The sequence below is a fragment of the Calypte anna genome, chromosome 1 (assembly GCF_003957555.1).
Source record: "Calypte anna isolate BGI_N300 chromosome 1, bCalAnn1_v1.p, whole genome shotgun sequence".
Taxonomy (NCBI): Eukaryota; Metazoa; Chordata; class Aves; order Apodiformes; family Trochilidae; genus Calypte; species Calypte anna.
Genome location: NC_044244.1, coordinates 65,740,538 through 65,766,070, shown reverse-complemented (window position 1 = coordinate 65,766,070; position 25,533 = coordinate 65,740,538). Strand labels below are relative to the sequence as shown.

Below are 25,533 nucleotides of genomic sequence, written 5' to 3'. Positions count from 1 at the left end.
ATCACTTTGAACGATGATGAAAATATATGTTCAGTATTATGCCATTCTCAAACCCATTGCAGAACAAGGTCCCCCTTGGAAGATGTGTTTTATGTACTTGAGACAAAAAGAGGGACTGTGCCCCAAAGAGCTAACAGAATGATACACAAGTCATTGATGAGAAGTATAAGGTGTGCATATTAGACCTGCACTGTGGCTCAAATGATATAGATATCTTCTGATCAGTTCAAAGTGAGATAGTTTTGCAATGTAAATTCATCTTTAGATGATCATGCTTTTTGGGTTAAATGGCATAAAGCAACCAACAGTTTTGCAGCACTGGAGAAGAGCAAATCTAAAGGTTTTTGTGGGTGTTTGAATTACTCCAAGTCCCTGTCTGAAAATGACAATATTCAGAGTAACCCATCTTTTCTTGGAAAGTGAAGCTCATATTTAAGGATTTTTTAAAATATCCAGAAGAAGATATAATTCAGATATTTAGGTGCAAGTTAGTTAAGTAGGTATAATATATGGAAAGGAAAAAAACCCAACATACATCAGAGCAAACCTATAAAATTCAGTAAAGAAATTGAGCCTACCACAAGTAAAATTTAAAGATTTTTGGAAATGCCTGCCTGTCTCTTCCAGCTAACATATGATGTGAGGAGAAAAATGATATTGCTGCTTCTCAGCAGTGCCCATAATTTAGAAGTTCCTACTTTATTATTCTTATTCTCACACAGCCGTTAGCAGTTACCCATTTGTGCGGCAAGCCAAGAAACTAATTAAAAAAAAAAGAAAAAAAAGAAAAAAGAACTGGAAGTGACTTTTGGGAGTAGCCGGATGTGTCTCTAACAGCAGGCTCCAAAGTCCCTTTCAGACACTTTCCCAAGGTTTCCTGACTTTTTTTTTAAACACCAATCTCCCTCTCTCTCTCTCTAATCAAGAGGAAATGGGCTTTGCATAGCTTTTGTCATGGTTTGAAAGTGCAAGCTGCAGTTTTACTTGAAATTCAAGGCTGCTTTAAACCAAATATTTTGGTCACCATTGTTCCCCCCCAAATGGTTATGATCACTGCCAAATAACATCAAGGCTTTACTTCTACAAAGAAGAGTACCTAGCCTGGACAAATGCAGTCACAGAAGGTGTTGTCTTCTAACTACTATACTCAGCACTTATTTAGTCTATGTGTTTTCTAAGTATCATGTTAGATCCTGTTCATCCTTTAAACTTCCCTGCTGGTTTGACAAAAATGTTTTAGACTCCATTCTGAAAACAGGGAAACAGAGTATATATTTAGAGTGCTTATCATCAGGATTCTGTTTGAAATTTTTGACCCAAGCAACTTGCTCAGTGCAAATCATGTGAACCTGGATGTGAACTGGGGTAGGAATGCAGGAGACAGTAACTTCTTCATTTAAAACTGTCATTTCTTTAGCAGTGATGGAATTATTTATCAGGAGTGCTGGAAGCAATTTGGGTAATACCAGATTATATAGGACTTTTCCATTCAGAGAAGACCAGTATTCTGTGCATATGGACAGAGGGCACAGGGAAATATGGTCAGTTTGCCTGCACCAAGCCAGAGTACTCATATTTTAAAACAACAGTCTCCATCAGCTATGGAACAGGGTGCACTGTATCCAGCATCAGCTCAGTCCCTTCCCCTCATCAGCACCAGCACAGCAGTGTCTGGGTCCATTAACCTTTGAGTTGGTTATTTGGATCAAAATAGTCCTGAGTGACACTATTTCCTTTTCTCCCTGTCTCTGCTGATGTCGTTCATATCAGGTTCTACAGATTGCTCTGTCTGTAGCCCTCCCAAATACAAAACACATTTCTTAAGTCTTATCCCCAGTAACAGTGACACCCAGAGCAGTAATGTAAACATGGTTGTCTGCCCCAATACACTGAGTGCAGTGTGGTCTCCTAGAGAAGCCACAGGGAATTTAGGGATGCTCAGTTTTAAACCACTATGTGTTGGTAGCAATACAGTGACCAGTAATGTCCTGCATGCTTTTAGTCCTAACTGCCCATGCATATTTTGCCAATGGTGATTCCAGATTTGCTCTCAGATTACTTAAGTGTGCCTTGCAAAAAAGAAGGACTGGAGAGCACTGGAATGGACTGCCTGGGGAGGTTGTGGAGTCTCCTTTCCTGGAGACATTCAAAACCCACCTGTATGCGTTCCTGTGTGACCTGCTGTAGGTGACCCTGCTCTGGCAGGGAAGACGAGATGATCTTTAGAGATCCCTTCCAACCTCTAACTTTCTATGATTCCATGAAAGTGATATGGGAGGTACTGATTGCCCACCCCTAGCTCCCATGGATGGTGCTGGCATCCTTATCCCATCCCCTGCCAGGGCTGCTTGTGGTTGGACCGAGCAGAGATCAAGAAGCAGCTGTATGCCACTCTGCCTGCTGGTCAGTAGATAAACCGACCAGCATCAAGGCCAAGGTTCCTTGCAAGGCAAGTTAAAACATTGTGATTTCACTTGCTTTGATCTGTAAACCATGCATGGAATTTTAGCACTCAATTATCCTAAAGAAGGTCATAAACTGTACTGTGAGTCTCAGAGCCAAATTAGAACTAGACCCTCATGTCATGCAACAAAACTGTGGCAGAGCCTAAGTCACTGAGAAGAGATACTCAGGCTCCTGTGTCTCCTGCCACATCTGTGAGCTCTCTATTGCTCTTCAGATACGCTGAGCATTTCCCTTGAACTTAAATGTTTTCCCAATGCACTGTGCACAGCAGGACTGTGCTGTACAGAAGAGGCAGATTTTTTCTGCAGCTGTGTTTCTAGAAAAGGGCACTGTCAGCATGAACAAAGGAGCCCATCAAAATAAAGAACAGAGCTTAGTCCTGCAGCTTTTTTTAGTCCGTGAAACATCCACCTGTAATAGCTATCAGGCTCCACAGAGTGGAGCAGGCTTAATAAAAATCAATCAATAGGTCTTCTGCCTTACCTCTTCAGTTGTGCTAGAGTATTGAAGAGTAGTTGTTGGAATCCAGGCTTTCTCTGTTACCACAGATTTCAAGTCAAAGTAGAGGTTTTCAATGAGATTTTTACTGAAATGATCAGTCACATTTCTGATGAACATCTCTGTGCTACTCTTCAGCAGATTTTCAGGCCTAGAGGTAGCAGCATTTAAAGGGGAGGATGTAGTTCCAATACTCCATACAGAACTGTCTGCATCTTGGAGATCTAATAAAAAGAAAATAATTAAAATCAACATTTAAAAAACATTTTTAATAAACGATTATTTAGATGCTGACAAATTTGGCTGATATGACTTCTAAATAGTTTAAGTGCACTGGTCATTTCTATAGATTTTTATTTTCAGTGCAAACACATCTGTGCAAAATAAAAGAAGAAAAAAAATTAATTTCCCTGAACATTTATATTATTAATTTTAAATAAAGTCTATCAATGATTCTGAAGTAAAGTTAAAAGCTATACTTTGTCTTTAACAGCATAATATATTCACTGGTAGTTTTTTTCACTTGCTTGAGTCTATCACACAGCACAGTTGCAACCTTATACCATAAAACGCCCTCCTAAGTACATGGGCCAGGTTCTCATCTACCTTTTAATGGAGTAAACTGAAAACATGGCTTTGTTGGGGATACTTTTTTTGCAAGGTACTTATTAAGATAAGTTCCTTGTGCCCACATGGGAAATTCTCTTGCATTTTAAAATTCTCTTGCATTTTAAAAGAGAGCTCAAGACTGCTCTCTTCCCAATGTTCAGCTAACAATCGTATTGGTTAACTCTAGGGTCTGCAAACATAGTAGTGGATTTGCCTTTTTAGTCACGTATCCTTCAGAGAATGCCAAAGTTACAATTAAATGCAGGAAAGATTTTACTGCACATTTTTCCTCCACACTTTCATGGCTCTTCCTCCCCATTGGTATGCATTTAGTATCCTTTCTTTGTGGCTGTGAGGGCAGGGGTTCAAGCTGTGTAGCATCACATTTCAGCTAAGTGATTGGAATTACTTGCTGGCCCCTTTTCCTCACAAAAAGCTGCCCTGCCATTGCTGGAGCACGGTTAGTGTGCATTGGCTCAAGGCCCAAGACACTTTGTCTGTCCTTGAACTGGGGTCTCCAACATGACCAAACCTTGTTTTGCTGCTGAACCACTGGGCTGGTTGCCATTTGTAATAATTTTAGCTCCCAAACCCTCTAAAAAAACCCCACAATGACTGATTTAAATTGCAGCAGAAGCTTCCAAATGTGATTGTTAGGTGTGCAATTATGATGTCTTAACAGGACAATGTGTGATTACCTCTTCCCCAAAAGATCAGTGGGTAAGCTTCCATGAAGTCAACATGATAGATTTTTTTTGTATATGTGTAAATGTATATGTTAACAGGTTTACATAAAGAAACTTGCAGTACTCACATTTGCATCTAGAAATAAAAGTGAGATTGTAAACCTGTGTAAGAGGCATTTTCATGCAAGTGTTTCCTGTGATTGAAGGCACAGTCATTCACCTAGTACGTGGTTTCAAAGCCTCTTGAAAAGGATTGGTTTGCTGGAATGGGTTGATACACAAATGAAATGCTTCCCCATCTTCTATTTATCTGAGCTTCTCTGGGAATAAAAATCTCCAAGTCTCCATTTAATTACAAAAACTGCTGATCTAATATTTTTCTAAATTAAGACACTGAAAGCAACAGTACAGATCTAATTCTGCTCTCTCTTATACCTGTCCAAAAGGTTTCACTGAACCCTCAGGTCTGGCCCAACACTTGTCCTTGTGCTGCTCTTTTCACAGAATTCCCTGCAGACTGCCTATAGTGCAGAGTCTGTTGTGGTACTGCATCACATACCTTCATGGAGCCCACCAAATTCACAAAGAACCTCTGCTCAAGCTGTAATCAGCTGCTGGACACAGCTGACACAAGTCCAGATATAGTCTAAATTCCATGTCAGTAATTATTCCTGGGGATCTTCTTATAGTCAGGGGTCTCTGAAAGTCTGTGGTAGGCATCTACAAGTGCTGGCCCTAAGGACTTGGAAGCAATTGGGCCTGCCAGCTCAGTGTCTCTCAGGCATCTCCAAGTCCAGCAGGGAGCAGAACTGACAGAAAGATGGCTAAAAACATGTCAGCAGCTGCTTAGGAAAAAAGGTGACTCAATTGGGTTCCTAAATATAGATTTGCACAGCCAGCTTAAAAACAATTTAAGAAAATATCTTTACTTAAAGATGAATATCAATTATTCCGACAGGAGGATGATTGTGTTCCACTGCTTTAGGAGAGCTGCTGCTCCATAGAAGAGAAGCTGGTGTTGCTAGAGATTTTTATAGGACTCAGCAGCCAAGGAATAATCAGCATTCCTGGTGCAGGTGCTTGAGAGGAGAGCTTGACTCTCCTGGAAGTGAAATGATTGGTTGGAGGAAATATTCCATGAGCCTGAGCAAGTACCATGAGCAAGCACTTGGTGACTGCAGAACTCAGTTCTTCCTGTTAAGCTCAGGGCTACTCTGGGTTTCCCCAGCTGAAGGATCTTTCCCAGCAAAGACTCACAGCAGTGAGTCTTAAGTCTGTAACTTAGGTATGGAAATGGCTTGTGTGTAGCACTATGCCACACTGGATCTTCAGGTATCTGTAGCAGCACTTTCTAGGTATCCTACACAGGAACCTATTGGGTTCACATCTGACCTCACTTCAAGAAATTCAGGATCCAGGTTTATATTCACTTTCTAAGGAAAGCCACTACGGTCCCAGCAGAAGGTGCCTCATAGCCCTTCCTCAATAAAAGGCACTTATGAAAGAAAAAAGCATATTATAAGGCCCAAGTGAACAGATTTGTACTCAATTTGGGTTCCAGATTTTTAAAACAGAAGAATCTCACCTCCTGTCTGGACATCAGCAAAGTAGACAGAAGTCTCAATAATGGGATTTTTGAGAAGTGCTGAGCATTGTTTTATAGCACTCTCCTTGGAAATCAGTCACAAAATTGTTAATGGGAACAGAACTCTGGCACTGACACTGAAACTGATCACCAGTGGCTGGATGATATACAGTATATGAACATACCATTGTAATCATCAGTAGCACACCCAAGAGAAATCATGACGTTCTGCCTTAGCACATATTTCATCTGTGGGGCGTACTGCAGACTGCATCCATCTGCATCCATCTGCACAGCAGCAGGCCACTTACAAGGAAAGGAAATCCATACGTTTTGCATGTATTAAAGACCACTGATGAGTTGTGGAGGACTGAGAACCCTACAGTGGTGCCTTCAGACTCACACAAGCTGGCATGGTGCAGCTTCCTGAAATTGCTTGCATCGTACCAATCTGCCTGACCTAGTACTGCACAGTTTCAGAAAACTAAGGCTGAACTGCTTGTGAAGCATTAACTAATCAGATATATGGATTGTATGAGAAAAAAGAGTCTGTAAGACTACATCTAACTCACTAACAGCAAGACTTGAATTATCTTTTTTAGCTAACTACTTGTAAACAGACTCCAAAACTAAAGACTTAATTAAAAAGACATTCTTCAGATTTCTCATGGAGGTATGAGTGTCACAAGAGAACAAAATCCACAAAATGTCCTTTCTTTCCAGTTCAGGGTAGACCTTGTAAAAAACTGCAACATCTGTGCTACTTGAAAAAAATTTACCTTTTTTTGTCTGAGGTTGTTGTAGAAGTTTGTGATGTTTGTATGTCATATCTGAGAGGTCAAATATCTCCAAACTCCAGTCTACTTCTGAGCTGCTCTTTTACTTGCTTGTTTTTGAAACACTGAAGTAGCCACTTAGAGGCTCTTTCAGTACCACTGGTGGCAGAACATCCCAGGCAACTATGGTGATAATATCATAGCTCTGTCAGCCCTATTTGTGACACTCTTGGTAGACTCAGATCACCTCAAAGTGGATTTTTTGCCTTTGAAATTTATCTAGACTCCATTAACTCCATGGATTACACATCTATGGAAGAGAGCTCAGAAAAGCAGCTACCATATGTAGACATCTAGGACTTGGTTCACTACCCTAAACTACCTAGTGCAATCTGAGCTGTCCTATGACATCTGAGACATCTGCTTAGGGCTCTCACAACACCTGTAGGAGACCTGTAACTTTCTGGGTAGGCAGTCAGAGGTCAGGTGGCATCTCCTGGTGGAATATCCTCAAATGGCAAAAAACACCTATGTTGAGACAACTGAAATAAGCCCTTCCTTCAGCCACCGACAACTAGACACCTGGAAGCTGAAAACCACTTTCAGCTTCTATACAGAGATCCATACTTTGTAGATCCCACTGTGATTCTTAACTACTTAGCCCATAACAGTGAGTAATAAAACCATCCTCAGCCACAACATCAGCTACCCTTTCTAATGGAGCGGTGCTCTGGGTACTTGCTGGACAAGGAAGAGGATTTGTTCTATAATTGTTACTTGAATGCAACAATTAAGCTCTTTTCAGTCACACTATTTTCCACCCCTTCACCTACTCCCCATTTTTCTCTTCCCTGTTACACTTACTGTTCCTGTCCCTTCTGCTGGATGCTGGACTTAGAGAAGCTCTGACCCCAACAGTCAGCTAGTGAAAAGAAGGCTTTACCACTACCAAGACTATTCCTCTCTCTACCCAAAATCATGAATTTGATGAGATCCAATGTCTTAACAAGGATTTAACAAGGGAGACTGATACTTCATGGCCCTGTCCTCATGTTAGCTGCTTCAGCCACGGGTTTGTATGAGAAGTACTGTTGGATGTTACATTTGAATTGATTGCTGGCTGAACAGCAATGGGATATATGTATAACCTGATCCTTATCCCCTCAGAGTCACTTAGGTCAGGTTTGTAGCAAAAAATGAATATGCAAACACATTTCAGATGGCTGACTTGAAATCCAAATTTAAGCTCAGACTTTCCCCAGGTTCAGAAAAATCATAGTTGGCGCTTGACTCAGGTCCAAAATGAAAGGTAGTTACAGTTGTTGGGTTTGGAGCTTGCACTGTAGCTGGGCTGATAGGTGTTTGGGATGCAATTCACTGAGTTACCCCTTTACCAAAATATAGCTATTTTTATGAGTACTATGAAAAGAAAGGCTAAATTATATCAAAATATGTTGTTAGTCAGGAGTAGAAAAAGTTAAAGCCATTTCAGGTCCTAAGACTTTTCTCAGTTTTCACTATCTTAGCTAAATACAGACAAAATATGTTATTTTAGGCTGCTTTCACTGAAAGTAGACAGCTGTTTTTGGAAGGCTAATTTTACACATTCAACACTGATAATTTTGACATGCATATGGATGTCGAGACCAGCACTGTGGGCATTAGAATTTTTCCTTGTAATACAAGAACAACAAGTACAACAATTGTTATTATAATTGAAAAATTAATCTCTGCACCATTTCAACTCTTGATGAGTTTCCTATATTCCTGGTATTCTTAGTTGTTGAAGATCATAATAATATAATCATAGAATAATTTGGGTTTGAAGGGACCTTAAATATCATCTAGTTTCAACCTCTCTGCATGGGCAGGGACATCTCTCACTAGATCAGGTTGCTTGAAGTCCCATCCAGCCTGGCCTTGAACACTTTAAGTTATGGGGTGTCCACAACTTCTGTGGGCAACTTGTTCCCAAGTCTCACCACGCTCATAGTGAAGGACTTTTTCTAATGTCTTACTTAAATCTACCCTCTTTAAAAGCCTTGTCCAATCCCATACACTGTTTATTTCTGAGCAGACCTTCCAAGAACTGTCAAAAGGATCAACAGGCCCCTTCTATGGATAGAATTTCAGGGAAATTAAGGTAAATTCATTAAAGAACTGAGCACAGTGAATAGATCAGAAGTTGCTTTTATATACCCTGTGACAGTTGTCTTAGTACTTATTGATCTTATATAGATTTTTCTCTGAGGATGATTAGGAAAAGGATGTAAGGCTACTTTAATGCTGTTAGGCCCCACTTCATCCATCTATCTAAAGAAAATTAACACCATCTGAATCATAGAATCATAGAATCATAGAATCATAGAATTAGCCGGGTTGGAAGGGACCTCAGAGATCATCTAGTCCAACCCTTGACCCACTGGAGCAGTTGCTAGACCATGGCACTGAGTGCCAGATCCAGTCTTTTTTTAAATGTCTCCAGGGACGGAGAATCTACCACCTCACCGGGCAGTCCATTCCATAGCCTAATCACCCTCTCCATGAAGAAATTCTTTCTAATATCTAACCTAAACCTCTCCTGGCACAACTTAAGACTGTGTCCTCTTGTCTTGTTGAAGGTCATCTGTGAAAAGAGTCCAGTTCCCACCTCGCTACAGCCTCCTTTCAGGTAGTTGTAGACAGCAATGAGGTCTCCCCTGAGCCTCCTCTTCTTCAGGCTGAACAGCCCCAGCTCTCTCAGCCTCTCCTCATAGGGTCTGTGCTTGAGTCCCTTCACCAGCCTGGTTGCCCTCCTTTGGACCTGTTCCAGGACCTCTACATCCTTCTTAAACTGAGGGGCCCAGAACTGGACACAGTACTCGAGGTGTGGCCTCACCAGTGCTGAGTACAGGGGAAGAATCACCTCCCATTGGCCTTCTTAGCCACCTGGGCACACTGCTGGCTCATGTTCAGTTTCTTGTCAATGCAGACTCTCAGGTCCCTTTCTGTCTGGCTGCTCTCCAGCCACTCTGTCCCCAGCCTGTAGCGCTGCATGGGGTTGTTGTGGCCAAAGTGCAGGACCCTGCATCCCTCATCTTAACTTTCCACAGTGTTTGTGACTAAGCAACCATACTCACCCAATGAACAAATAATGACTTCAATTAATTTTTGCCTTTTTAACCTCTAAAATATATGGGAGGGTTGGAATGACAACTTTGGCCAGTTTTGCATTCCCTGATTCTGCAAGCTGTCTTTTCAGCCCTCTGTTCAGTTGAATAGTCCTGCTGTTGTGAATAGAGTCCTGCAAGTGCAAATTTGCTGAAAAAAAATGGCACTCTGCCTTACAGCTAATGTTAGAAAGAAGGATTTGTTTTAAAATATCTGAAAATATGACAATATGCAAAAGTATTGGGTCATAAAACATTTTTTTAAGTCCCAAAAGACAAGAATGATTGGTGTGTTCACCAACAAAAGGCTCAGCTCTGAAGGTTGTTTTAATTTACCACAAAGAACTGCTTAATAGTGCTCAAGAAGAATGCCAGGAGTATTGCCAGGAAGGTCTGATAATAGGACATCAAGGAGAGTGTTCTTAAGCAATATTCAAAATGTGCTACCTTCCCTTTTGCTATGGATATGGAAGGATATATATTGCATGTAGGGGCAAAATGACACAGTGTAAACATGTGAATGTGTGAACTGAATGTCTGTTCTAATCATGCACTTGGGTTAATCAGAGAAATAATTTTGTGCATGTGCTTGATTTTCAGATGTCTTCTTGCTCTTAATGGGTTGAATCTGTATTTGTATGATAAAATTAATACTGAAAAGGACTTTTATACATCCATATTTTTTAAAAAGTACTAGGGATTACCAAATGGAATTTTCTTTACAAGGAAATGACACAAGAATAGTCAGATGAGCTTACACAGAAGCTCTTTGATCCAAAGATTGGGAATAAAGAAAATGGCAGACATCCTTCAATTATAATAACAATGGTTGTGAGAAAGACAGCACTCGTCTCAGCTGTTCTTTTTATGATTCTCTAAACCCTTTTCAACTATGATTTTTTTTTCTGTATAAAGAAAATAACACTGTTTTTAACACTGGGTTACCATAAAAGCATCACGTTTTTGTTACCAAAACTTCCAGGATACATCCTTGAAGGAGTAGCTCACCTTGCTTTGAGCACAGATTTACATAAACCGGTTTTCCCGTCTCACTGGCTTCTAGCTGCATCCAGGTATGAAGGTATTTCTTACTCTGCTTCGCCATTACCTTCTGACCTTGCTTTGTGAGAAAGAGAGAGCTGTTGGCCACCTTCAGGAGCCCATCCTCCTTGTGACAAATCCACCTGACTGCCTGGGGACAATCAGTGATGATGCTGCGAGATGAGAGGGCAGATCGTGTCGAGATGCTCAGGCACTGGGCAGATTTCACGTGGAGGAGCCTGTCATCTCCTGTCCACTGCCACTGCTGGTTGAGGTTGGTCATATTGCACTTTTCCATAATGACTCCTCTCTTTTCTGAAAGACACTGCTGTTTCTGGACATGGATAATCAGAAACCCTTCTGGAAGAGGACAATCCCAGAAAAATGCAACAGATTACACATGATTATTTAACTAAAAGAAAATTCTTGATGATTTAAAAATACATCAGGAAATAAATCTGTCTTCCTATTTTCTACCTGTTGATATTTTCATTAACTTTTCATGCGATTATCCTATTTAAAGAAAAAAACAAAACAACCCAGACATACAACCCAGACAAAAAACAAAACAACCCAGATGCAAGCACTGGTAATGTAAAAAGCAAGAATGCAAAACTATTGGGACAAAAGGCACTTTGACATTCACTATATAAAAAAATGAAAAAAAAAAATTAAACTAGATGTAAAGAAATCCAAGAACTCTTATCTTTAAATATCAATTCTATTTGCCCCGCTTCCCCTACTTGAAATAAAGCAGATCTACACAACCTCTCAGTCTTTGTTCCACTGTACAACAGTCTTTTCACAATATAATCTAGAGCCTGGAAAATGCTTTAGTAACATTCATAGTTTTTCTAAGGAAAACATGAAAGAGGACATTCCCAAAGCTGTGTGCCTCTCAGTGCCTGTGCTGTTACAGGAATTAAGGCTCATTACTAATAGGAAGTACATCTCTTACTGGATTTACTCCAGTGTCTCTAGCTGTAAGTTTAGTGACCATCCTAATTCATATCAGATTAGCAGCTTGTGCCACCACTCTTAAAGATCACCACCAAACACTCAAATGAAGAGTACTGCAATGCATTCATCAGCCCCAAAGTTACCAATGTAAAATCTGTCCTTGCTACAGAACACAGAACCGGATATTTCAAATGCAGCCTCCCTGCCACTTCTTGTTTACATTTTTCTCATTCTATATACTCGGTTACTCAAACAATTCCATCCTCATTAGTTACAAAGTGCTAAACCAAACGTGTATTTATTTCCCCTGGTTGAGGTCTGTCACCCCCTTATTTTTATAGCCTTGGGTATTTTCTATCACAGAAAGCCCCTGGCTCTGCAAGTTTCACTAAGTAGGAATAAAAAATAGGATTATCTCCTTCTCTTCAAAGAGTTTATCCCAAGGTTCAGCTCCTGGATTGTCTAGCAGGAGAACGTCTTGAAAAAATGAAGAGGTATCTCGAGCATTGAAGGAGGCAGTTTATTTTCCTTTGGAAAGGAATCTAAACAGAAAGGACTATGTTGGCCCTGCCCCCTATTCCTCTTATACGAATCCAGCTCAGTTTTTGTAAGTCACCAGCTGCCCGGGAGGACTCTGCTGGGTGGCAGAAAGAGCAACACAGTGAAGGGGAGGTAGGGAGAGACACTTACCTGAGAATGTCAAGGCAAGACAGGTAGAAACCAGGACGTGAAATAAAGAATCCATTTTCCCTCTAGCAACTCCCCATGCTTCTCTTAAAAAAACCCACCTCGGACAAGTGAAGCGAAGGCCAGGAAGGAAATGTGCCTTCACAGGGGGAAAAAGTCAGTGACGAGCACTTCCTTCTATTCAATTGTTTTGGGGAGTTTTACACCACTTTGTCCTTTCATATGATTCTTCAGATTTTATTAGTTGCTTTATTTTGGAAAAATACAAGCAAAAGAGAGAGATGTTTTCAAAACACCCAGGAAACTAAAAGAGATGTTCTTGAACAAAGAGAAGGGATTACACTTTTTGTGTAATTTGTTGCCTGTGATATATTGCAAAGTCTGCAGGTGATCTGGATGGTGCTTAATAAGTATATACTGTATTACCCAGGGAACAAGCACAAACACAAATTTTTTTTTGTAAGTATATGAAACCAACCAAAATCTTGATATTGATACTTCTAACTCCAAAAGTTCTAAAAGCCAAGTGGAGATGGGGAAGGAGAAGGGGAAGATGAGAAGGCAAAACATGGAAGTCTGCACTGGATCTTCCACAAAGTGCCTCCAAGACACAAGTGCTGCTGGTTTTGCCTTCAGTTGTTCCACCTTACTCCATGTCAGTGGGAGGTTGCCAGTGTCCTCTGGATTGGCTTTCTAGTGGTCTGAAGGCCAACCAAGCTGAACTGGGCTTTCCCTGTTTATGGGGCTAGGAGAAGGTGTGGTGTCTTAACTCCTCTAGGAAAGAACAGAGACTTCAGTAAATATTTTATATCAAGTGTAATTTATTAGCAGTATGAAGCGAAGTCAATATCACTGCATTAAAAACTGTAATAACAATACCCTGTAAACAGTCCTCCCAGTGCTGTAAGTCATAATGCCAACTTTGCATTTCTTTTAAAAACAAATTCTCACTGAACAGTAAAGGAAACAGTCATAGCAGCATTTTCTTCTTTGTATAACCTGTCATGGAAGAGTTTGTATCACTAATGACATCTAACTCTGACTGAAAGAGATAGAGCAGATAAACAATGTAATTAAAAAATCCCATATTAATAAAAGAGAGACAAATATTTAAAATCTTTACCATTTAATATAAGCTAAAAGTTTCTTTTAAAAGTAAAATGACTTACACAATTTACAAATACACTGGATTCGGGTCTGTAGCAGAAGCATGTTCTAAGACAATCATCAGTACAGGGTAGATACATACACACTGAATAACAGACATTGTGCTCTGCAGATGCTTTTTAAGACCTACAGTAAATACACATTTAATAGTTAGTATTATGAAGATCATATATTTCCATATAAAATATTAACTGCTTTTGAAGATTTTCAAAAATGTTTTATTATCTCATCTTCTTTTAATCCATAATTGAACACTTGCAGTTTTAGCAGCAAGAATATTATGTGGCCAAGAAACAAGCTCACCACATAATCAGTAATAGCACTTTACAGTACAGTTGACAGTCCATTCACAAGACAGTTTGCAAACGTTAAAGCATTTGTACACTTGATAAACAATTCTCCTGTGGAAGTTCCAATGTCCATCCAACTGCAGCAGTAGCACATACATACATTCCATATGGCAGATACCAGTATTACAGAATCAAACCCACCTTTAGGTAGACATGTGAAATCCATGTGTAGTTTCAGTACGGTACCATCTTTATAAATCATTTTTAGGAAGCTCACAATACATTCATATACAGTAAGGGTCCAGCAATCTCCATACGTTCACCAATCTGTCCACAATCCTCTGGGAAGTTGGCCTCAAAACTTCTCTTTCCACTGCAGTAAGCTCCTTGAAGAAGCTGCTGGTAGGTAATGAAAGAAATTACCTCAAGAGACTGACATTTTTTCACTTGGTCTTACTCTCCTTGGCTTCACTGAAAAGCTTCTTCAGAAAGTCTGCTTTCATACAGACTCAGTGCATGGTGCACAAATTCATACTGTTCACTGGTCTGAACCATTCCACCCCTGAAAAGGAAACACATCAGAATGAAAACTTATTTCTTAAGAAAACAACAACCTCCACACCCTGCCAACCCCATGACCATCAGGTAATGCAGGGCGGTTTCTCGTTCTTTGACTTAGAGATTGTTTGAGTAAGTGGGAGGTTTGACTGAGCAGAAATACTTTTTTTCATAATCTATGCTACCCAGCACAATGCCCAGAATGAAGCACCATTCTAGATTCCATCAGAGCAAGAAAGAGAGGAAAACATCTGGCATCTACATTTTTAAAATCTACATTTCAACATTCATTGAGAATTTTGCTCCAGTCACTTGGGCAAGGATACATGGATGCAGTATTACTATTGATATAGAGCAAAGGACTATTCAGAATCTGGCCTTTCATTTTTGTTCTCTACTAAAAATGTAACCTTTGGTGACCCCAGAGTGCCTACGCAGAGAACAGCTCTTCCTGTCCTTCTCCTAATGCTTACAGTGCATCCTGTCTGAACAGCAGCCACCTAAGAAATTTTACAGCCGTGACTCATTTCAGCAGCAACAATACAAAGGAGTTTAACTTGACCATAGAAAGAACTAGTTGCAGCCAGCTTGGATTAGATGCCTACATTGAACACATTCACCTGATAACAATCTCTTTTCCAGGTATTAGGGTCAAGTCCAATATCTCCAATGCCAATTGCATTCTGGTAGGAAGGGGATGATGTCCTGCAGGAGGTAGGTGTGATCTTTAGGAGAGCTCTGAAATTAAACTGAGCCTCTTTCTGACAGTACTGTGGTCTCCCTGGTCTCACTTCTCATAGAGCAAAACCTCTAGTTTTACTTACTTCTGCTTTTATTACCTCATCTGCCAGGGTATGTAAAGCTGCCTACTCTGCTTCTAGAACCAAGCTTTCATTTCATCCTCAGTACACTCTGGAGTACCTAGTTGCCTTTAGGAGGATAAAAGAGTAAGTGGCCATAGTGGGAAGGGAGACATTTCAATGTATTGGATTTGCCTTCAGGTAAATGTTCATTGAAAGAATCAAATTCATGAGGGATTTGGATCCAGAGCAGTGTTGAAGCCAGGCATCTTACAGGGGAAGGTCTGAAAAAGCCTCATGTGATCCCTTCAGATACCTTAGCAACAAAAGGATCTGTTGATACCCAAAGGTATATGAAAAATGGTAAAACTGCCTCAAAAATTATTGTCCTTTTTGTCCTATTGTCTATTATTAAAGAATACTGTCTACAACCATAAGGTCCCTTTATTTTTCTCAGTGCTTCTGGGTGGTTAAATGGCTGTGGCAGGAAAAACATAATTGAAAGAAGACCTACTTCTTTTGCTCCTCCAGTGAGCTCAGGCAACTGTAACACACCTTTTTGTGAGCTGCATGTCTATTATGACATCTTATTCCTAGGAATTAAATTACAGGCCCTTCAATGGTCCCATCTGGTGCAAAATGCAGCAGCCTCTAAGCTTTGCCAACAAAGACATCCACTCTTGGCTGCCTGCTCTCTTCAGCTGCTCTCCTCTGTGCCTGTCCCCTGCCTGGAGATCCAGCCCGAGTCTAAAGGTGATGGAAGGGCTTTCCTCTGGTCTTCTGTACTGCTTAGCCTCCTTTTCTCCCCACGGCTGAATCCTGCTCTACCCATGCAACCCCTCTCCAGCCAGCTTCCCTCCCTTTCCCCATCAATGTTTCCCCCAAGATGTGCAAAAATGGAGTGTGATTCCCAGGTTAGATCTGCTGTGTGGAAGGGATGGAGGAAGGGAACATATTCAGGGAGAAGGACTTGGCAGGAAGGGCAGGCTCAAACCAGTTTGGTTGCACTAGGTTGTTTGTGGGGGTGATCCTTACTCCTTTCTTTTTGGTTCTGAAGTAAGACACAAAACCCCAAGAAGGCATCTATAAGCCTGGCTGCAGCTGAGCCCAGCACTACCATATTTACCCTGTTCTAGCAAGCATAACTGAGATGTTAAGGTGCTTTTGACACTTGTATAGGCAAACCTGTCAGCACAGGGGCATCCAAGTCTTATGGCTGGGACCAAGTTGCTGTATAGGCCAAGTTCAGACAACTTGGCCTTGCCAGTGCTATTACACATGGGATTCAGAGAACAATAATATCACAAAATGGTTTGGGTTAGAAGGAAACTTTATAGATAATCTAATCAAATGCCACTGCTATGGGCAGGGATGCCTCCCATTAGACCAGGCTGCTCAAAGCCCCATCCAATCTGGACTTGGACACTGCCAGGGAGGGGACATCCACAACATTCCTGGATATCCAATGCAAGGGTCTCACCACCTCCACACTAGAGAATTTCTTCCTTGTAACTAATCTAAATACACTCTTTTTTTTTTATAACCATCACCCCTTGTCATATCACTGAAGGCCCTTTCTCCGTCTTTCTTATAAGCCCTTTCTTCCAAGCCTCCTTTATGTACTGAAAGGCTGCAAAAAGGTGTCTCAGATCCTTCTCTCCAGATTGAACATTCCCACCTTTCTCAGCTTGTCTTTATAGGAGAGGTTCTCCTGCCCTCCGATCATCTTCATGAACCTCCTCTGAATTTGCTCCACCAGCTCCATGTCCTTCTTATGTTGGGGTGTCTAGAAGTGGACACAGTACTTCAGGTGGGCTCTCATGAGGAGCAGAATGGGAAGCCCACCTCCCTTGACCTTCTGGTCATGTTTCTTCCTCTGCAGACCAAAATAGGGTTGGCTTTCTGGCTGGGAGCACAGAGCTGGAGGTCTGTCTTTCTATGAGTTCACAATGAGTGTGGCTGTTTGTCCATCCTGGGTCAAGGTTTTGAGTGGATGGTCCATTTCCTCATGTTAACTCAGACAATTATGACACCTGATGTCCAATAATTCCTAAATCTTTATCCCTTTCTTGTGCAAGGCTCACATTTAATAGCAAGGAATTCTCTGTGACCCAAAGACATCAGTTTGTGCACAAGGTTGTGTGAAAGAGCATTCCAGGAGGAAATCTGCTCAAGGAGGGAGGTTGCCTCCCCTGCATTCCTAGTATCCAAAAGGGATGTACCCACAGCTAGGCCACCTCCAGGTGTGCATCCTTCATCCCCTGCCAGTCCACAATGACAGCTCCTGAGCTGCTGTGTTCCCTGCTTCTACAGGACACTCTGGCATGGTGCTCAGAAGAAGAGTCCCTGGTATCCTGCAGGCTCAGGGACTGTGACCAGCTCTGCCTGGGCAGCTATAGGAGAGGGAAGGGTCCTTTACCCTGCTCTCTGGCTTGCTCCTAGTGCAGCTGGATGCAGCCTCCTCCAGAATTAATGTGATTCAGGGTTTGGGAATTTTTTTTTTTAACCTGAAGTGATTAGTCAAAACACTTAAACAATGAATTGACGCACACTGGAAACTCTTTTCATCCTGTCTGAGGAGCCAAGAGCAAAGTTATCAGACATCATTCCAAGAATGTGCCTTTGAGGTTAAGAATGTGCAAAGTTTCTCAGTATCACAGTAAGTCTGGAAGATGCCTCACATCAAACATTTCCTGTTTCTGTTGCAAAACATAAAAAATGAACTTGGAAAAAAAAAAAAAGTAAGCTAAGCCAAGCTGGGGGTCTGTCGTTCTATGAGTTCACAGCAAGTGTGGCTGTATCTCAATCTTGGGTCAAGATTTTGAGTGGATGGTCCATTTCCTCATGTTAGCTTAACACAGGCAATTACTGCCAGATCCGTTCACCCCTAAACTTACACTGAACAGCTAAGAAGAAACAGGCATCTGGATATACCTTAACTGGGAACAGCTCTCTCCTGTCTCATTCCCTGTTGGAGCTCTATTTCCAGAGGGGCAACAGAGGCACATGATGAAACTGTTCTTCAGCATAACTTTTTGCTGCTATCTGCAATTTGTCTCATGCTGGTTTGGTTCTCACTGAGTGTGCAGGGCTATGGGAATGTTTTGATAGATCACTACAGCATCACTGTGAGTCCCTCAAGTCCATCTGCTTTCTCCAGTTGCTGGATTCACTTTGGTAGACATGTGTCCATGGATGCCTGTGATCCAAGTAAAAAGCTGACACACAGGTGGATCCCACCATGTATGTTTGTTCCATCAGTGGGTCTGCATTTGGAAGGTGCAGCTCTGAGGATGAGCAAGCCTGCCTGGGATCCTAGTGCAGGTGAGGTATCAGAGGGGAAACAATTCAGTTTACCTCTTGGGCAGGTTTCTGGCTCTTAGGTTGTCAGATTAAGCTGTTCTGATGGACTCTCTTTTTACTGTTTTGTGAAGGCAATCTGATGTACAAAGAAGAAACTGGAACTCAGCTGCTGGCCAAGACCATGAGGAAGACAGCCTCATCTCTGTTCCTGCTGTGCTCTTGGTTGTACCCTATTGCTAGTGCTGACCATGCTGGTAACTGAAGTGCAACACAGCTATGGACACATCTTGCTCTTACAGCCACATCTAGTGGGATGATAAGTTCATTTGGACAGCTTCATGCCATGTGTAACAACCCTCTCTCACACACCACCTGCCAATGGCCACCACATCAGGACTAGATCATCAGGGGAAACTGGACTAATGGAGCTTTGTCCATGTAATGGTGATACTCATCCACTTTATGACCCTGTGGTCTGGTTGGATTGGCAGCCACTACTGCAGTTTTAGGAGCTGCTAAGCTCTGCCTTAGAAATTCTTACTATAAACTGACTTCCAGGTGGGTGAGATCCATTGTTCTACATGGAAAATTGGAAAAAAGAGTTTCATTACAGAGTTTTGCCCAGAAAAATGTCCTTAAAAATGACAGGATGGCTGAGAACATGAAGAGCTGAAGTGCCTTAAAGAAGATCTCTGGAGTCTATTTATATATTCTGAAACTTGAAAAAATGCAAAAATTTGCAAATCACGAGACTTTATAATTTTTATAACAAGCTTTGTGTCACTGAGATTGCTGTTATGAATATTTATAGTTGGGTCAGATTTCCAAGTTTATCTAGATTGCTAATGCATATAAGAAAGTTAATTGGTCAGATACATATGATGAAACTGTGTTGCGAGTTATAATGCTGAAAATTTGCATTATTTTTTCTATGTCTGAAATAAAGACATGAAAAATTATGTATCTGAGAACTGAGTTTGCTTTCACTTCTCTACAGTGGAGTGTAAAAGCAGTAAAAAAAAGGTTGTATTCTAATAGAAATACTCAAATAGCAAACCTTTTCTAATAAGATTTACAGATAGTCAGAATAGAGTGCTGGAAATTTGGAGTTGATAATTTAAAACAGAGTAAGCATATTTTCCTTCAGCTCTTCCATCTTTTTTGTTGATGAAAATTTAGGTCAGGATCTCCCCTTGGAGAATTTTACACTCCAAGCATAAAGCACATGGTAGGGAAAAGCAGAGGAGACGATCCATGAACATGGTCAACGATTCTGGTCCTTCTGCACTTTCAGTATCTTTCAGAGCTCTCCAGAATACAAAAATCCTGTAATCATCCCTTTGACCTGCACTTTTTTTCAACATTTGCACCCTTATGAGTTTCTTTCAGGTAAAGAAGAAATTTATGTCAGAAGCAGCTAATATACTTGCAAAGAGATTATATGACCTTGTACCTACAGCAGGAGAGGAGAGAGACCTCTCTATTCTTGCTGCAAACCTGTTTATTTACTTTATACAAAATCCTGTTTTCCCAAGCAGAATGAGAAAGAAAAGTACAACCAAACCAGTAGCTTCCATTGTGCACAATAGCTACATCCTCCTTTCCAAAACAAATCTCTCTTCAGACATGGTTTCACAGAACAAAGAACTCTGCAACAATGTTGGCTTACAGTGTTCCTGCTCCCAAGCTGTGAATTCAATCAGGGAATTGATCTGACTTAAGAAAATTCTGCAATAAATGCTTTGCTGTTTTCTTAAGCTAGGTACATTTGCCAACCCAACTCGGAAGAACCCCCAGCACAGCTGAGGGGATAGCAACAGCATCAGATTTGGCTCTCTTCACTGCAGAAAGAAACTACACACTGAGTGAGCTTGAATGCCATGGCCAATTCAGGCTCAAAGACAACCCCCTGCCTCCGGATTGCTCTGTGTATCTGGTGTGCTAGTGTGATTCTGCAGACAGCAGAAAGCTCTAGGAGGGGAAAAGAGGGGTGCCAAGTGCCCAGCAACCTCAGGGTTGCCATCTGGGGAGAATTCATTCAGTGGAGTGTCCCTGTTTCACCCAGAAAACAATATTTCCTACTCAGGATCTAAATATTTTCAGATAATGCTGTTGTAAGAGCCAGCAGCACTGATGGCAGACACTTCACATAAAGTAGCATTCAACCTTGAAAAGGTTTGCAGAATCATTACTTAATAATTTCTTTTCATTACTGAATCATTTCAGTAAGATTTCAGAATAATTTCAGAATCATTGACCTCATTACAGTACTTCTGGAACTCACCGATCCACTCGCAGTTGGCAGACAATACTCAATGCATCCACAACTCCCTCCTCCTTCAACTGCTGACAGCCAATGGATGTGGCAATAAAACATCCAGTTCTTCCTATGCCAGCACTGAAGAGAAGGAAAAAACAGGGGAATGGAGTTCACAGATAACAGGATTTAAGTAAAAAACACCAAATAGATACAAACCCACTAAAAATACAAAACATGGAATTGCTGGAACCCACAGTTCCTGAGTGCATGAATAGCAAAGGTAATTTCTCAGCTCACATTGCAAGACAGAAATGAAAAGGTGCACTATTCCAGCAGCTCAATTGTTATGGGTAATTTGTGAGGCTTATATGTTTCCAGCTTGCACACCAGTTTATGGTAAGAAAAACAATTTTCCACTACAGAGTGCAAATATTCTCTGGCATAGTCCAAGCAAATGATGGAGGTATGCACAGAGATGAGGTAAATGACCACCTGAAGGCAAAAGTCAGTGAGACTTTATGTTTGAAGCTCTAGACGTATAGAGGGATTTTCCTTACCGTACCTCTAACATGAATTTCAAAAGGACCTAGAACCATGCTGATGAAGTTAATCCCCTCTACTGTGATTCTGCAGAAGGAAGAGGGATTTGGTGTTGTAACTCTCCAGGTGTTCTTGATGCCAGTTAGGAAACAGACATTTTGGCATTATTTTTCTTAAATTGCAATAATCAATGAGTCAATCCAAAGCAATGAAATGGAATGTAATTAGAATTTTTAGAAGGATATTCTCTGGTTCATTAAAATTTGTGTGAACAGCACTCTACTCTTTAATGACATTTTCATCTTGAGTATCAAACCTTTGTGAAAATGTTCATAAATTTTAGCACTAATGTGCTTTGGTCTCTGAATTTGTGCCTAGTGCCTGCTGGTCAAAACTGACTTGGTTTATTACATTTTAGCCAACCAGTTACAGGGAATTCCTTTGAATTAGGCAGGTAATTATGCAGCAAGACTAAAAAGAAAGCAAATGAGTAAGAAGCAGAAGACAAATATTTTTGTCTAGTTGTTTTTTCTCATTAGCAGAAATGGAGAACAATTCAGAAACAATTTTCTCATAACAAGAGAATTAGCCACAAAACTAAAATCCTCAAAAAGGAACATGAAAAGTCAATTAGCCTGAACAGGTTTTGGGGAATTTTGTCTTCCCCAAGTATGTTCTTTGTTTACTGTGGCCTTGCTTTGGCCAGTCATTTAAGAGAAGGATTACAAATTACCTGCAGTGCACAATGACAGGCCCTCTGCCAGGTGATTCTGCCCTGTCTTCTTCTACATCCAGCATGAGCTGCAGCAGAGGCTGAGCACTGTCAGGGGTTTTGTGGTCCGGCCAGGATGTGTACCAGTAGTGTTTCACTCTCTGGGATTGACTCCCTTGCTGAAAATAACATGAAGATTTTATATGCACATTTGTGGTGAACAAATCTTTTTATTTCTCTCAATGTTATGGTAAAAAGACAGTAAAAATGTTAAGACAGATTTAACAATTTTTTAAAAATTTTTATTAGAATATCAGGACTCAGTTGGAGAACAGGCATTTTTCCATGGACACAGCTGTAAGAAAGGTCTGTGTACCTGAAAACTAATCTTTCTTCAGCAATGTAAGCTCTGGTTGCTGACTACATGAATGTGTTGTCCATTGGGAATTGTCAGAGGCCCATGTTACACCAGCAATAAAATCTAGAGATATTAGCTTAACATGAGCTTCTGAATCTCTATATTATTATGTATTTCTGATACCTTTTGAGGACAGTATCACAAAGGTCTGACAGTAAAATTACAGGAGTATTTAAGTTAAACTTGCAGAATTATGTCCCGATACTGGAAGTGTCCAAGGCCAGGCTGGATGGGACATTGAGCAACCTGATCTGGTTGGAGGTGTCCCTGCCCATGCAGGGGGGGTTGGAACTAAATCATCTTTGAGATCCCTTCCAACTCAGAGCAGTCTGTGGGGAGTGACTAAGAACAGAAGCATCTGCCTTATTTTAAACAGTAGTGTTTAGTTAGAACCATGAAAGCATGAAGTTTTCCTTACATGCTTTTATTTCAGATTTTCAAACAAGCTACAGATGCACTCAGCACACAACATGAGCAGTATCTATTCCAGAATGATGCTAAGCTAATTCTTTCATTAACTAAAATCCCATTACATCACCTCGGCAATGCTACAAATGCCTCAAAGCAAAACAAATTTGAGAGACTGAAGCTTACACTCTTTCTGAAGTCTTTTTTATTGCCAAAGATACAAAGCAGCAATACAGGAACTGTTCCTGTTCCAGTGCTTTGGTCTCAATTTTACCTTGCAGCTGTGAGCTTCATAGCTCAGTTACTCCTCTTGTAAAAATGTATGCCCTTTAAAAAAAACACTTTAATTTCATTTAACATTAAAAATTAAAGCATTAGGAACAATGCTTCTCAGACTGTTACCTTTATTGTAAGGTGACGGACAGTGTAGTTCTCGCATTCTTGTACACTGTTAACAAGGACTTCAACCTTTCCATAGATTCCTCTTTTTTCTGGCCAATAGAGCACACATTTCTGAAAGCAAGCATCAGTGTCATCAACAAACTGGATCCTGGAGCCATACTCATATCTAATATTTACACAGAATGTATTTGTCTGGATTAATTAATATTCAATGTACTAGTTCAGAATATTTCAACTGAGGCGTTACTCATGTCTGAAGAATTCCTAAATAAGATATTGCAGGATTCTTAATAAATTACTTAGGCTTAATTTTCAGGATCAGAGTTTTTCATATATGGATTTCTATCACTGAATGCTTTAAACATCTGGTTTTATTCTTAACGGCTCAACAATGTTCAGTTACAGGAATTATTTTCCACATTCAAAATTAATTTGTTTAGAACATTCTATAATTCAAAGAATGAAATTTATGAAGATTACTCTTTGCAAATGGGGTTTCATTCTGAGCAACAGATTCAGAACTTGTCCTCTTGTCACGAGCCTTTTTGTCTTCTTTACTCTCCTGAACTCTGATACAAGGAAGCATGTAAATGTGCCCTTAGAACCTTACAGAATTCAATGGAACTTAATGTTCTTTTAAAAATATTTTGCAGAATCTAAGCTGTCTACTATATAACCTACTGAAAGTGAACATTAAAAAAATCCATCAGTCTTGCTAGAGCTACACAAAATTATATAGAGTATTCTTATTGAATCAGTAGTGTTAAACTTTTTCAGCAATGTAAATGATAACCATCTACTAAAAAGGAGATGATAAAATAGTATTTACCATATAAACCCTTTTATTTTTCCCCTACAACAGTTTGCTTATCTTCAAGTCAACTGCTGCTTCATATTGATTTCCCCTGAAGTATCTCTATAGTCTACATAAAAACAAACATCCCTGTTACATAAATACTCCTCTAAATGGAGATGCATTTGAAAATAGCATTTTCTGAAATAATTCTGGAAAATATGACTTTTCATTAAATTAAAAGAAAACCCCAACAATTAAAGAAAAGCTTATAGTATTCTATGCGCAGCTGAGAGAACACAGTTCTACAGTAATAGGAATCCCAGAAAGCACTTGTTTGTATTTCCTCACAAACTCTTGCTGAAGAAACTATTGCATATTTATACAGCAGCCTACATCATGCAGCAAAATGAAACAATCCCTTTAATATAACTAATTGTCACAAAGCATGACTCCCAGCAAATCCTGCCAAAAATAAACCAGAAAAAAAATATCAATGAAATGCAAGGCTTTACAACCAGGTGTGATCTTTAAGCTGCTACTCTACTCGATAGAGCTGATTGAACCAAATCATACCTATTGTATAAATACTTCTCTAAAAATAGATGTTCATTACCTTAATAGTGTAAGGTGTGTGAAAGACCCCTTGTCTGAAATAATGCTGGCCAATTTGACTGGTTTCATTCAAATCCTGCCTTTTGCAGAGTTACTCGATCATTCTAAATTTGCTGTCTCCCCGAAGACCTCAAGAATAGCAGTAAGATACTCAGAAATTTGTATGAAAAAAGCATTCAAAAGTTCCACAGTCCCCCCATGTGATATATATAGCTGCTATCATCTTCCAGATCTGCAATTCATGCCCCTCCCTGGGACTGTAGTTGTCAGTGCTAATATGGGAAAAAGAAAAGTCCAAACACATAATTGTACCACAACAATCAACAATAGTTGAGTCAGCCCCTGAGACCTGATAAATGTGAGCATGAGACACTCACTACAAAGCCCTGAGGTACTCCAGAAGAGTGTTTTTCTTGACTCTTTCCCAGAACTGGAATTGGCATCTTGCACTGAGTGGACAATGAAATGGGGCTGTTCATTAAAATAACTTTCATTTAAGAATCTGTCTATATTTAATGAGATTCAGTGAGTTATTTTTAACATAGTCTTCATGCATCTTCTTCAAGTACCATTTGTTACTGCTTTAAATGATAGACTTAAAAGCAGAGATGGGATCATCTGGCTCAGGCACATCTAAAAAGACAGACATTTGGAGTAATCAGCATGTTTTAGGAAGGTAATTGTGATAAAGGCATAAGCATATCAGACACACAATGAATAATATAAAAATTCCCAGGAGTATCAGCAAAAAAGAATAAATTGCTTCAAGATACTCCTTGAACCTTAGAGAAAAATCCACTGGTCTCAGGA

At 40.2% G+C, this 25,533-nt stretch overlaps 2 protein-coding genes across 4 annotated transcripts in view; both read right to left on the bottom strand.

Annotated features, from left to right (window-relative positions):
- The window catches only part of PTPRB (protein tyrosine phosphatase receptor type B), a 63,769-nt gene extending 51,239 nt beyond the window's left edge, over nt 1-12,530 (bottom strand). Inside the window, exons 1-3 of one of the 2 annotated variants that reach the window (XM_008500634.2) lie at nt 12,461-12,530; nt 10,778-11,170; nt 2,950-3,188 (exon numbers count right to left, since the gene is read on the bottom strand). In XM_008500634.2, coding sequence (XP_008498856.1) covers nt 2,950-3,188; nt 10,778-11,170; nt 12,461-12,515 — 687 coding nt within the window. In that variant the 5' untranslated portion in view covers nt 12,516-12,530. The remainder of the gene's footprint in view (nt 1-2,949; nt 3,189-10,777; nt 11,171-12,460) is intronic. The other variant, XM_030467204.1, reaches the window with a different exon arrangement.
- A 737-nt stretch (nt 12,531-13,267) lies between these two features.
- PTPRR (protein tyrosine phosphatase receptor type R) overlaps nt 13,268-25,533 on the bottom strand; it is a 132,848-nt gene continuing 120,582 nt past the window's right edge. For both annotated transcript variants that reach the window (XM_008500635.2, XM_030449530.1), the window contains 4 exons: nt 23,316-23,426; nt 22,109-22,266; nt 20,860-20,973; nt 13,268-14,476 (listed from right to left, as the gene is read on the bottom strand). In XM_008500635.2, coding sequence (XP_008498857.2) covers nt 14,383-14,476; nt 20,860-20,973; nt 22,109-22,266; nt 23,316-23,426 — 477 coding nt within the window. In that variant the 3' untranslated portion in view covers nt 13,268-14,382. The remainder of the gene's footprint in view (nt 14,477-20,859; nt 20,974-22,108; nt 22,267-23,315; nt 23,427-25,533) is intronic.